Source organism: Triticum aestivum, chromosome 7D (assembly GCF_018294505.1).
Source record: "Triticum aestivum cultivar Chinese Spring chromosome 7D, IWGSC CS RefSeq v2.1, whole genome shotgun sequence".
NCBI classification, from domain to species: domain Eukaryota; kingdom Viridiplantae; phylum Streptophyta; class Magnoliopsida; order Poales; family Poaceae; genus Triticum; species Triticum aestivum.
In genome coordinates, this window is record NC_057814.1 from 604210382 (window position 1) to 604225193 (window position 14812).

Sequence of the window (14812 nt, forward strand, 5' to 3'; positions counted from 1 at the left end):
GCAGGACTAACTTCCCACCATGCTATAACAGCCCACATGGGCCTTGAGATTTTTCTGAATTAATTTCTATATATGAGCCCTGGGCCCATCTATAATTCAATGGCTAGGCAATCCTCGTTTGTATTCCGATGCCTTTGCACTCTGAATAAAAGTCCTATGAAACTGAAAAAAAGAGCAGGGGAGAGGGCGGACAGACAACTAATTTGAAATTGAATTTGACCCCCCGAAAAATTAGAAATGTGCCTCACCTCCAACTCCCGAATCTAGCGAACAGATCAATCTATCGACCACTCTCCTCAACTCCACCAACTCCCGATCTAGCAAGGTCAAAACCCTAGTACGCTAACTCCGGCGGCCGCCGTCCCCCTCACGAGCGACGCGACCTCCACCCATCCCCTCAAGCGAGGCCCAACAATGGCTCCGCGGCGGAGCGGCGTGGCCCGGCGGATGGATGCCGCGATCGACCACTTCGGCCAGATGGGCTACCGCAAGGCCGATGTCTGCAGCGTCGTCAACAAACTGCTCAAGGTTGGTTCCGTCTTCTCTCCCACCCCCTTTCCCGTGTATGATTTCATCAACCTATTCGGGAGTGGATGCTGATTCCTGTGATTCTTTCCATTGGCCGCATCTGTATGTTTAGGTGTATGGGAAGGATGGGTGGTCGTTCCTGGAGGACGGTTGCTACCTCGTGGTGCAGGAAGCACTCTTTGAGATGCAGGAGGAGGAGGAGAAGTTGCAGCTGCAGGTGTTGCCGGAGCAGCAGCTGGAGCAGTATGAGGATGATGATGGTGGTCGTGATGAGGAGGAGGAAGCTCAGCTGGTGAGAAAAAATCCTGCACAGTAATACATGTCAGATGCAGTAATTCCTTATATTTTATGGCTAAGAATTCCTCAACTTGTTTGCCTTAACGCATTTAGTTTGAGAAAAAGGTTGGTCTAGTATTACGAGGTTATTTCAACTGCAGGAGGAGGAGGAGAAGTTGCAGCTGCAGGTGTTGCAGGAGCAGCAGCTGGAGCAGCATGAGGATGATTATGGTGGTGGTGATTATGAGGAGGAAGCTCAGCTGGTGAGGGTACAATCTTGCTCAATAATACCTGTCTGTCAGATGCAGTAATGCCTTATTTTTTTGGCTATGAATTCGTCAACATGTTTGCCTTAACACATTTAGTTTGAGAAAAAGGTTGGTCTAGTATTATGAGATTATTTCAACTGTCATAACTAGTTAAGAGGGCCGCGCAAATGCGCGGGAAACATTTTAATTTTTTTATAAATGGGAAAAAAGTTATGATCCCATGATCATTATTTTAAGAGTAAGTTTTCGGTGTCATCTGTTCCATTATCTGTTAATTAGGAAATAATTCTATTGTTAGAAGAAAGGAAGGGGATCTGAATATGTGGCATGAATGATAATATCATTTATGTGGTGGTCCTCATATTCTTTCATCTTCCTTTAGGCATGGATGTGAGGACTAGAATATACGATATAACATCAAATATACATTCTGTAAGATTATTTTTAGTGATTCCTTGTGTTTTGTTTAACTTAGAAAACAACCTGTTAAAAATTGGTAAAGAATATGTTCCAAAATAAGTCGCCCCAAAATGATTGCATTTTCTTCCGAGGTGAAGGCTGGAGTGGAGTGGTGGGGGGGGGGGGTTAGTTTAGGTCAAAAGAAGATCCAATGGCTGTTTTTTAAAAATTAATTGAGAGAAGTCGCACCGAAAAAATTGCTTTTTCTTTCGAGGTGAAGGCTGGAGCGTGGAGGATTTAGTTTAGGTCAAAATAAGGTCCAGTGGATGTTGTTTAACGTTTAAATGAGAGAAGTCGCGCTGAGAAGATAGCTTTTTCTTCCTACATGAAGGCTGGAGCACTGGGGGGGGGGGGGGGGGGGGGGGGGAGGTTCGGTGAAAAGAATATCCAATGGCTGTTGTTTAACGGTTAATTGAGCATGCAGTAGATAAATAGCCAGATATCTCTAATTTCTGTTGTACTTTCTAGAATATTGTTCTTTTACCCTTTGTGCTTTTAGTACATAATAGATTCCTCATCTTGTTTGCCTGTAAATTTATTGAATTGCTTCATCGTTATACTATCTGTTTCATATGACTAAAGTATGGACAGAAAATTAGGACTTAGTTGGTGGACCAACCATCCTAGGATTGAGACTCTACCTTGGATACATTAAGCATGTCCATGTTATATTAGTCTTAACATGCTTTAGTTTGCGTTTGCACAGGTTGAAGTGGGTACAAAGTAACACATTTTTTATTTGAGTATTTGCAGGAGCTGCTGCAGGCGGGGGTGGAGGAGGATCAGCCTCTAGTAAGCACCCTCCCCATTTACTTTCTTGTGTTGACTCTCATGCTTTCATGCAAGTGTGTAACTGTATTATTATTATTATTATTATTACTACTACTACTACTACTACTACTACTACCACTACTACTACTACCACCACCACCACTACTACTACTATTATTACTAATTATTCTTTTATATTTATGAGTATTTGCAGGAGCTGATGCAGGCAGAGAAGGAGGAGGATGAGCCTCTGGTAAGCTCTCATGCTTTGATGCAAGTGTGTCACTGTATTCTTTGTTTCTAATTACCAGTCTGCTTTCCTTCTTTCCTTCTGACCGCCAAATGCAAGGCTCTACCATGGGCATATCTGATCGAATTGGCCACCTCAATCATAGGATGGTTTGGTTCATTATGATGGCACCGAATTGTTTTAGTAGGATCAAATTAGCTTCATCTTTTAATAAAATTGTCATCATAGGGAATGCCATAATGATGGACCCATTAGCTATACATTTCACAGAACAAGATGGGAATATCAGTTGAGCATTGCCTCATAAAATCAGCGACGCTTATTTTGGGACAGAGGGAGTATAAACTAAAAGCACAATAGAGAGAGAAAAAATAACAATATTCCAGAAAATCCAACAAAAAATAGACATTTGGCCATTATACCAAAGCAGCGACGCTTATTTTGGGATGGAGGGAGTAATAGATAGATTTCTCATCTTATTTGGCTGTGAATTTATTGAAGTGCTTCATCATTATACTGTTTCATATGATTAAATCATGAATAGAAAATTAGGAATTAGTTGATGGACCACCCATCCTAGGATTGAGACTACCTTACATAAAGCATGCCCATGTTATATTAGTGTTAACATGCTTAAGTTTGCATTTGCACAGGTTGAACTTGGTAGTAACTAACAAGTTATTATTTTTACTTTTTTGGTATTTATGAAGCAATTAGAGGAGCCGCAGCAGGAGGAGGTGGAGGAGAAGAATGAGGCGCAGGTAAGCCCCCTCTTCAATTTACTTTCTTGTGTCAGTCTCTCTTGCTTTAATTTGATCTAAATGTGTCACTTATCCTTTGTTACTAATTTACCAACCTGCTTTCCTACTGACCAGTAAATGCAAGGCTACGATGGGTATATTTTATGAATTGATAATCTCAATCCTAGGATGGTTGTGTTCATTACGATTCCATCAAGGGATTTTTGTAGCATCAACGTATCCTTCATCTTCAAATAATAGTGCTAGCATATTTTATGGACCCAACATGTCCCTCAAAAAATACGTTAAAATTTTGTACCCCTTCTTTATCAAGTGATTTTCGTATTTGCAATGTGAGTGGGTATGATTAACATCTTTTTTTTTTGCCGCTGGCTGCTATTTTAGTATCCTGGCTGTACCATTATGTGATATATGAAGCAAGTTTTTTGTAGCTAGAATAGGATTGTAATAAAGCGGCGGATCTAGGGTTTGAGTAATTGACCAATATAGGGGCAATCATAGACAACATCACAACGGGTAGCAAGCTATTTCTGTCAACCACATTACAAATAGTTATTGAAGTCCTGAGGCATCATAATTCTGGCATATCGGATGAGAATTTACCAAAAGTATTATACAGATAGTTCAACAATAGTTTTACACAACAGGCCCTGAGCTCACACCAAGCGACAACACACGACCTCATGTCACCTGCAGGTGCTGAACTCCACTCGCTACCTCACAGACCTAACCCTCCATTGTTCCTCACGCTCGCTCAGCCACTTTTGCCGCTACCAGTGGCATTGAGTTCATGACTGAGGTTTTTCTCAATTGCTCATGGCCTAGTTGTATTGCGCATGTTTTCATCTGTTTTCAACTTTTTACAGTGAAAGTGTCTCGATTTATTTATATATTGACTATAGTAGACATGAAGACTAGATGTGTGCTGGACTAGGTTGTGGACTCTGTTCCAAATATTTGTGGGCACCATATTCTGACACTGAATCTGCCCATGTTGTAATATAGCAAGTTAAGCGCCAATTTAAGTTATAGGATGGTCAAGTGGTCGATTGATTGTTTTAATTTTGGGTTGATTCCTTCACCCAGATTTGTAGAGCCATTCTCTCTCTTAACTCCTTGGTTTTGTGGAGACTAGTTGTTGCTGTTCTTGTGTAAACATTATTTGATTTTCACATGAAAGCTTCCTTACTCATAAAAATAGCAACAATGTCTGCTGAAACAAGTGGGCTGGTTGAGATGTTCCAAGATTCCCTTAAGCTGGCATAATTGACTGATTAACTGGGTTCATACGTGTTAGCATTGCACGGTGTAATATTTTCTCAGTTGATTTTCTAATACAATAAAAACATGCTGACAATCAGTACATACATAATAAGAAAAACATTTATGGTGCACAAACTGGTGTTACTTGTGACAAATTGGATTTACCTATGTACTAAGACCTCGGATTATGAATGTTTAGTTGTGCTTTCTTAATGCTCCCACAACAAAGCTTAATAATACCTTTCAGAAGGACTAATTACTTCCATTTTTTCGGCTATGAATTCCTCGACATGTTTGCCTCAACGCATTTAGTTTGAGAAAAATGTTGGTCCTAGTGCATCAATGCTAATAGTACGGGGTTATTTTAACTATTATAACTAGTTAAGAGGCCCGCGCAAATGCGCCGGAAATATTTTAACTTTTTGTTTAAATGGAAAAACAATTATGATCTCACAATCATTATTTGAAGTGTAAGTTCTTGGTGTCATCCATCCCATTATCTGTTTATTAGGAAATAATTCGTTTGTTACAAGAAAGGAAATGGATCGGAGTATCACATGAATCATATATAATATCATTATGTGGTTGTCCTCATATTATTTCATCTTCTTTTAAGGCACATGTCTGTGAGGACTAGAATATCATATATAACCAACTATCCTAGCATTGAGACTCTATCTTACATCAAGCATACCGTTGTTATATTAGTCTAAACATGCATTAGTTTGTTGCACAGGTTGAAGTTGGTACAAACTAACACGTTTAAATTTTTTTTTTGGTATCTATGAAGCAATTGGAGGGGCCGCAACAGGAGGAGGTGGAGGAGAACGATGAGGCGCAGGTAAGCCCCCTCCCAGTTTACTTTCTTGTGCCAGTCTCTCATGCTTTGATCTAAGTGGGTCACTTATCCATTGTTGCTAATTTAGCGGTCTTTTTTCCTACTACCCAGTAAATGCAAGGCTACCATGAGCATATTTCATCGAATTGATAATCTCAATCCTAGAATGGTTTGGTTCATTATGATTCCATCAAATGATTTTGTATCATCATCTTGGCCTTCATCTTGTCATAATACTGCTATCATATATCATGGCCCCAACATGTTCCTCAAATAAAATACGTTCAACTTTTGTGCCCCTTCATTGTATTTGCGCTATGAGTAGGTATGATTTAACATGTTTCTTTTTTTGCTGCTGATTGCTATTTTGTATCCTGGTTGTACCATTATGTGATATATGAAGCAACTTTTGTGGAGCTAGAATAATATTCTAATACAGTACCAGATCTAGGATTTGAGTATTTGACCAATGTGGGTGCAATCATAGACAATATCACAACGGTTAGCAATTTTTTTTGCCAACCACGTCCAAATAATTATTAAACTCCCGAGGCATCATAATTCCGGCATATCGGAGCAGAATTTACTAAAGTTGTAATGCAAATAGGTTAACTATAGTTTTACACAATAGTTGTGCACTCCCGCCAAGCCACAATGCACGCCCTCGTGTCTCCTGCAGCTGTCGAACTCCAGTACTCCACTTGCGATTACTGAGGTTCAAGTGCTCGTAGTTCCTCTTATTCAATTGATATGAGGTTTGTGTTGGCGTGACTCCTTTGGTAAATTTTTGTGATCCACCTTGTTGTTTGGCTATACATCATGAATTCCAATAGTGTGCTTGGGCCTTCCGCTGGCTCGTGTCAAGGGGATGAAAATGTTATTGCTTCCTTGGTTCCCATCATTGTTCTAGAGTCCTTTGCAACTCAGTTAAGAGAATTTCATAATCACTGGAGCAATCTTCGGAATCAATTGCATCAGCTGCAAACTTCGTCTGATGGACCTGTTGGTTGTCCTACCTCGTCGTGTGCCAGGTGATGTTGTTCCCTGAGTGTTGGACTAGAGCCTCTTTCCATGTGATATCCAATAGCTCTTCTCTTACATCATGTCGACCTGTTACAGATGATACTTTCACACGGCCGATGGTACACCATGCAAGGTCACTCATAAGGGGACCTTTTCTAAATCTCGGCTTGTTGTTTTAGATGTTTCCCTGGCTCCTAGGCTCTCGATGAACCTTATATGTCTGTTGGTCAGCTGGCTGATAAGAATTACTTTACTGGATTTGATGACACCTGTTGTTATGTGTTGTCCGTCTGAACAAGAGGATCATTAGAACTGGTCATGATCATAGAGGTCCCTCTATGTTCTTGACACCTTCCACATTTCTCCTTTCACATCTTCTAATTTTCCCTCTCTGCCGTGATATTGATATCCACCTCATGTTTTTCTTCTGCCCAGTGGCATCATTGTTAAGGTCTTTTATGTGTCTCTCATTTATCAACTCTAGCCCATCAAGGTGTTTTGGGTCATGTCCCTATAGATGTTGGTTTTGAATTTAAGGGTCGTAAGCTAGGAAAACAAATACAACTTACCCTTCTAGCACTAATTGTTCTGGCCGTCCTTTTAATTGAGTACACTCATATGTGTGGGGTCCTTCTCCTTTTGTTTTAAAGGGTGATCACAAACATTATGTCATCTTTGTTTATGATCATTTTCGATATACCTGGATATATTTCATGATGCATTGATCTTAATTGATTTTTGTATATCAGGCTTTGCACATATGGTCCATACACAATTCTTTAGCACTATACACGCTTTCCGTTCTGACTCTGGGGGAGAGTATTTATCTACCGCTTTTTGTGAGTTTCTCTCTTTCGAGGGTACTCTTCCTCAACTTTCACGTCATGGTGCTCATGCGCAGATTGGTGTTGCTCAGCATAAGCATCATCATAATACCGAGACAACTCACACCCTTATGATTTCCTTTGTCCCTACTCATTTCTGGGGTGAAGCTATTTTCACACCTATGTATCTTATAAACATCGAACCTTCGTCACGTCTTTAAGGCAAGTATCCTGGTGAGGTTCTTTTTGGTTATCCTCCAACGTATGACCCTCTTGGTGTTTTTGGTTGTACTTGCTATGCTTTGTTAGCACATCGTGAGTGTACCAAGTTGACTGCCCAGTCTGTCGGGTGCATTTTTCTTGGATATAGCATTGAGCATAAGGGTTATCATTGCTATGATCGCCGAATTCTTTTTTTTTCTGATGCAACTTTTGACGAGGAACCACCATTTTTCTATTCCTCTTCCACTTGATCACCATCCTCCACCTCCTTAGAGTCCACCTCTTTTCTTTCACTACCACAAATCTTCTTCAGATGAGCCAGTCTTAGAGCCACCTTGCCCACCATCTCCACACCCCGCTCCTTCCTCGTCAGATCCACACCCTACCCATTCATTGTTGGAATTTCCCAAGGATCGAAGACACGATCATGCTGCAGCTCAACTGGTCGTATATGCGCAACTCGCCTTGACGTATAAGAACTAGCTGTAGCACTTGATATCGCGCCGGCGCTCATGCAAACACCGGGCCCAGAACACACGCACGCGAACGCAGCAACTCGAAGTTGGCTAGAGGCACGTGTCGTGCCTCGTAATAATCTCTTTATTGCTTTTCGTTTTTTCTGGTGATTACAAACGACGCAACACCCGTGCATATATACACGCACGGACGCCTTAGCTAGCCACACACAAATCCTATTTGAACACCAACTTCAAATACCATACGCCAAAGCTAGCTCTAACCGGACTGGCCCATACTTTCCTAATTACCGGCCACGCTGATCGCACTTCATACTAATCCTAACAGGACTCAAACATGACTATACGTACTGGTAATCTCAAACTTACCTAATTAATACTAACTTATGTTTGGATTACCTAACATTCATTGCCAGCTCCACCATGTCTCGATTTTTTTCCTATTCATTATATTTATCGTCTTAGAGTATCATCAGATGCATGCCCAATCTTCTATTTCTTTCATGTTATTCTCCTTTGGCTAGTACTAGTGATCCTTGCGCTGATGAGTCCTCTCAAACAAGAAGCTATGCCATCCATGATCACACCTCTCTAGAGCTTGATTCTATGTAGGGGCAACGCGTGATCCTAGTACTTCTCAAGAGGCAGTTACGTTGCGAGAGTGGAAATTGGCTATGTCTGAGGATCTTGCATCACTTCAGAGTACTCGTACATGGGATCTAGTACCATTACCTCCTCGGTGGTTCCAATCACTTGCAAATGGGTGTACAAGGTAAAGACAAAGTCTGATGGTTCTATCGAGCGCTATAAGGCTCGACTTGTTGCTAGAGGTTATTAGCAGGCTCATGGAAGATAGTGTGATCATACTTTTGCTCCGGTTCCTCTCAATATTTCTGTTCACTCTATTTGTTGTGGTTGCATCTTGGTATTAGAAAATCTTTCAAATGGATGTAAAAAATGCTTTCTTTCCTGGTGGTCTACATGAGGAAGTTTATAGGCAGCCACCTCTAGGTATTGAGCTCCATAATGGGCAAGCTTGTCGCCCTCGAAAGGCCCTTTATGGGCTCAAGCAAGCCCCTCATCTTTGGTTTCAGCGGTTCGATTGTGTGGTCCAAGCTGCAGGTTTCTCTTCTAGTGAGCTTGACCCTACACTTCTCACTCATACATCTGACCATGGTTGTACCTTGCTTCTTCCCTATATGGATGATATGTTGATTACTGGACATGATCAAAAGTATATTGCTTCTGTTAATAAAAAGCAAGAGTGAGCAATATAAAATGCCAGATTTGGGTTCTCTCAATTATTTTCTAGAAATTGAAGTTGACGCACTAATGATGGTTACTATCTCTCTCTCTCTCTCTCTCTCTCTCTCTCTCTCTCTCTCTCTCTCTCTCTCTCTCTCGCTATACTCAGGATTTGATCACACACTTGGGTCATACTAATACACACACTTCTGCTACACCCATGCTTATTTTGACTCAACTTGGGCGAGTGAACCTATTGACCGTCGCTCTAGCCTCACTATTGTTTCTTTCTTGGCACTTCTCTTATTGCATGGAAGTCCAAGAAACAAACAGTTGTGTCTCGTTCTAGTGCCGAAGCTGAGCTTTGTGCCATGGCCACTATCACAACAGAGATCGTACGGCTTCGATGGCTCTTGGCTGATTATGGAGTTTCATGTAATGCACCCACATTTGTTCTTTGCGATAGTACTGATGCTATCTAGATTGCCAGTGATCAGCCAAGCATGAACTAACCAAGCATATTGGTGTGGACGCCTTATTTACCTCGCTATCACTGTCAACAATCAACTATTCGTCTTCCATACGGTCCATCAGAGCTTCAAATGGTAGATTTCTTCACAAAGTCCCAAACCAGAGAACAACATTGTCTTCATATTCTCAAACTCAATGTTTTAGATCCACCTTCAGTTTGAGAGGGGGGGGGGGGGGGCTTAAGAAAATATTTATAGCTTTTAGCCCTTGTAGCTTTAAGCCCAAGACCCAGGCCTTCTCTTGTATATGTACTAGCTTCCCATTCGAGTAAACTTTGTTTCGGCCATTTCGGTTTCCTTAACAATATGAAGCACCTTTTCTCGTGCTAGAATAAATATTGTAATATGCTATATGAAAAATGAAGTGGCAATCGAAGATACATAATGGTTTACATGCTGAACTTACAGATTTATGATCCTTCAATGTTTTTTCATGTTGATTCCTTCACCTAGATTTGCACATCCATTATCTCTTAATTTCCTTGATTTTATGGAGATTATTTGTCACTGTTTTGCTGATCTTGTGTAAACGGCATTGTGTTTTCTTGTAGAAGTTTGTTTATTCATAAAAATGACAATAACACCAACAGAAACAAGTGGTCTGGTAGATGTCTTGCATGTTCCCTTAAGCTGACATAATTGACTCATTAATTGGCATCGTACATGTTAACATTGCAGCATGTAGTATTTTCACAGTTGGTTTTGTGTTACAACATCAACATGTTGACCATCAGTATTTACATCAACATGTTGACCATCGGTACATGTGAGGTGCATAATTGCTGTTACTTGTAACAAATAGGATTTACCTGTTAACCAAGACCTCGGGTTTATGAATGTTTACTTGTGGTCTATTAATGCTCCAGCAACAAAGCTTATGCATATTGTCCGATTCTTACATGGTATTGGTTGGTAATACAGCCAGAAGAAGCAGCAATGTTAGATTCACCGTTAGAAAATATCATGCCCATTCTGATGGTTCTCATTGACGACGAGGAGGAAACTCAGCTGGTGAGCCCGCTCTCCACATACTCTCGTGTTAATCGATGTCTCATACTTTTTGGTTCAATTTCTGTGTCTGTGTGCCATTGGTACCAATTTACCACTCTGTGACCTATATACCAATATATTCAGGGTGGTGTTTTTTTAATTGGTAACTGTCATCCCAAGCCAAGATTTTATTTTGAGTAATACCGGTCATATGTAGTATTTCCTTATCCTTTTTTGGCCATGAATTCCTCATGTTTTTTTCCTTAAGGAATTTAGTATAAGAAAAAAGTTGGTCCTAGACTCGTAGTACATGGATTATTATTACAAGGTTATTTCAACGTTATAATTTCTGATCTTGTTTTTATGAATGTAACTAAGTTGCCTTCTCATTATATTATTTCAAATGACTAAAGTAAGAATATAAAATGAGGAGTAAGTTGATGGACCATCCACCCCAGGATTGAGACTCTCCCTTCCATCAATCATTCCCATGTTATATTAGTCTTAGCGTGCATTTGTTTGCGTTTGCACAGGTTCATGTGGGTACAAAGTAACACATTTTTTTCGATATTTATGAACTGTTTGCAGGGGCTGCAGCAGGACAATGAGAATGAAGAGGCTCATGTAAGCCCCCTCTCCATTTACTTTCTCGTGTCAGTCTCTTGTGATATCAGTGTGCCACTGTATGCTTTTTTTTACTAATTTACAAGTCTAGTTTCCTACTGACCAATAAATGCAAGGCTACCATGGGCATATTTAATCGAATTGACAACCTCAATCTTAGGATGATTATTTTTTTCATTATGATGCTATCAAATAGTTATCGTAGCATCAACTTAGCCGACGTCTTCTAAAGGGAATGCGATAATGATGAACCGTTTAGCTGTACTTTTCACAGAACAAGATGGAAATAGCAGTGAGCATTGCTTCATAAATGTCATTGCTAGTGCTATTAGATCATATATCTAGACCCATGTTCCTCAAACAAAATTTGTCCCCATTCACCTATCAAGTGATTGTGTATCCCACCATCCGTGGGTATGATTTAACACGTTGCCTTTTTATGTTGATTGTTTTTCCAATATCCTTGTTGTACTTTTATGCGATATCAAAATACTAATCATCGGTTAGACAGCCCATGACAATTCGTTAAAGCGGATTGTGTGTATGTACGCACCAATGAAAAAATAGTGTGCTATTTCCGCGTTTTAGCTTTGCTATAGCGAGGAGGGTCATGTTACATTTTATCTATTTTGCTTGCTATGACGCTAAACCCGCTATAGCGTACTATTTCGGCACTAAATGCAAAAATATTGTAGAGTTTTAGCATGGAACCGATTGAAACATATAGCAGGCTAGCAACCCATCAGGCATCTGCTTAACTCTCTCTCAGATGCAATGCACAAAACGTAATCCTCACCCCCTGCTGCCCATGCCCATCAACCTAACCTAGCCACCTCACAATCCCATGTTTTCCCACCCAGGTCGATAGCTCGTGGCTAGGGCAGCGGAAGCGCCTCCAGCTCCAGCACCTGCTGCGCTGGGTGGTCGCAACTCAGCCACCAGGTGAGAGTGCGAGACGAGCAACCTCTGTTCTGGTGAGAGTGTGAGACGAACATCTGTCAATTTGTCTAGAAAATCTAACTCGTAGAAAGGTTGCAAATTCCGAAGTTGGGCAGGCCCAATGTTTCAGAACAAGTGAGCTTCTAGCATCCAAGCTAGGTTCGGTCAAACTTGGGCCACCACTATCTTTCACTACTGCTTAGCTTTTGCTCATGGAATCAATAATAAACTAGAGCAGACACGCTTGCTTTCTCTCTATTTTGGGATATATTTGTCATGTTTTTTTAAAACGCTATTTTGAATATAGCACGCTATAACTTGTATACCATTTGGAGAAGGGCCACGCTATTTATTAAATTGGTATGCATCAAGAATGCGAGTTGGGTAGGTGGGCAGGTATCAGCACCTGCTGGCAACCCGGTGAACCACAGATCACTTCTTATTTGATACATGAAGCACCTTTCATGCTTGAATAACATGGTAAATGGAAAGTTAAGTGGCAATTGAAGTTATAGAATGGTTACCTGCTGATGTTTCCTTTATTTTGTGGAGATTACTTGTCACTGCTTAGCTGTTTTGTTGGTCTTGTGTAAAATATGTTATATGCTATTCACGTAAAAAAAGCTATTTTATTTTGACAACATTGCCAGCTGAAAGAAGTGAGCTGTTTGATGCCTTATATGTTTTTTAAGATGACGTAATTTACTGTTGAATTGGCATTGTACGTCTTAGCATTGCACTATTTAGTATTTTTTTTGTTGGTTTTGTAATACAGCTGAAACATGATGACCATCTGTACTTCTGTAATAAGGAAAACATTTAGGGTGCACAAACTGCTTTTACTTGTGATAAATTGGATTTACCTCTAAACCAAGACTTTGGGTTATCAATCTTTAGTTGTGGTTTCTTATTCTCTCCAGCAATAAAGCTCAAGCATATTGTCCAATTCTAATTGGTTGGTAATGCAGCAACAAGAAGCAGAAATGATGGAGGAGCCTTTAGAAGATTTCATTCCCATTGCGATTGTACCACCATCTGAGGCTGTGCTAGCAGTTGAGCAGACAGAGGAAGTGGTCCCCATGCTCGTTGACCCGCCTTCTCCCAGAGCGGCGTCGCCAGATCTGGCATCTGCAGGAAGTAAGCGCACAAGGCGCCCCTCCTACGGATGGATCTCTGACTCCGAGAGTGACTCAGATTATGAGGAATATCTCGCACATTGACAACAACAGGTGCACGTCCCTGCCAAGTAGACAGGATGTAAGTGAAGGCACTTAACAGCTCCTCCTTTCGTATCCAATCTTCCTTTGCTATCTTTTAAGTTGGTAGTAGCCAAATTTCTATTAATAGCCAGTAAGTTCATAGTTTCATACTATTGTTACTGCTCTAGCTTTTGATCGAATGAAGGTACTCTAGGATTTACGCTTTCTTGGTTAAGAACACAAGCGTATCATAACACAGATTAAATCGTAAAAGCAAAACTTGTATGAAATTGAGAGGAGTTTGAAGTTGTCTTTTGGAAAATGCTTGTGATGAAGGCTCCCCCTGTTGGAAATGATAACTAACCATGGTTCTCTCGTTGTGACAGAGAGGGGGTTGATACAATGCGAAAGCAGGAGAACCGGTCTAATCTGTAGAATTTACAATGGCCCATGAATGAGCTCTGGAGCAGACACTTTGAATGATAGGCGCTGCTCCCATGGGGTATGTAAGAACAACATATATGGGTGCTTCTGATTGTAATTAGGCCGGAAGACTAATGTGTTTGTAACTTTGTATGTGTGGCTTCGTCATCAATGTTTGTTTGTATAAATTGTGACTTTCTTAGATTGGCCTGGCTGAATTTGTGTGAATCAATGTGGTTTGTTGTTTCTCTGGACTTGAAAAAGCTATAGCTATTATTCTCTAAGAGATAATATGGTTCAATGTTTCCAATGCCATGTGACTTGGCCGCAGGCTCTCCGGACTTCTGCTGGTATTTTCTAAGAGAAGGTTTATGCATGCCTATGTTATAAGAAAATTGATCATACTTTTCATCAGCTATACGCTTTCGTTGTCTAGCCTGGCACGTACATAAGCTGTTCATCAACCCCTATAATATTTTCTTGATATGCTTCCATCAAAAGTATGCGGCTGGCTGGAAGATTATTAAGCCAGCCGCGCTGGCACCGCGCGATCAAGCGAGATCGTGCGCTCCACAACCTATCTTTTTTTTGTTTACATTATCCTCTAACGAATCGTTCTCTACCTCTCATTTTTATGTTATTCTTCATCAAAACCACTTCTTCCTTCTAGCCACGGGCAGGGCGCTGTCCGTACCTCGCGTTGCACTCTCCTCGGTGGACTAGCCTTCTCCTTTATCCTCACCATCTCCAGTGCTGCGCTCCGGGGGGAGGGGGGGGGGGGACGTGAGTTGCCGGCGCTCGGAGGTTTGCTACAAGCCGCATATATAAACACATGGACGACGGCATCGCAAATGCTATAACTGCATACCACACAAAGTACAACCAGCTCCCGGCGATGCTAC

General features: G+C 40.9%; 1 protein-coding gene across 1 annotated transcript; it reads left to right on the forward strand.

The window, feature by feature from the left end:
* Positions 1–286: 286 nt before the first annotated feature.
* On the forward strand, positions 287–14158 carry LOC123169832 (zinc finger protein 853). Its single transcript, XM_044587700.1, has 11 exons — positions 287–528; positions 641–820; positions 966–1067; positions 2286–2324; positions 2518–2556; positions 3264–3314; positions 5368–5418; positions 10657–10746; positions 11314–11349; positions 13257–13545; positions 13874–14158. The coding sequence occupies exons 1-10, from the start codon at positions 415–417 to the stop codon at positions 13506–13508; spliced, it is 954 nt and encodes a 317-aa protein (XP_044443635.1). The 5' UTR covers positions 287–414; the 3' UTR covers positions 13509–13545; positions 13874–14158.
* The last annotated feature ends 654 nt before the right edge of the window (positions 14159–14812 follow it).

Excerpts from the sequence above, each read along its gene's own strand:
- LOC123169832 (XM_044587700.1), top strand. The coding sequence starts at position 415 with ATGGCTCCGCGGCGGAGCGGCGTGGCCCGGCGGATGGATGCCGCGATC. Across the intron at positions 3,315-5,367 it reads AGGAGAAGAATGAGGCGCAG|CAATTGGAGGGGCCGCAACA; the intron begins GTAAGCCCCCTC and ends GTATCTATGAAG. Across the intron at positions 11,350-13,256 it reads ATGAGAATGAAGAGGCTCAT|CAACAAGAAGCAGAAATGAT; the intron begins GTAAGCCCCCTC and ends TTGGTAATGCAG.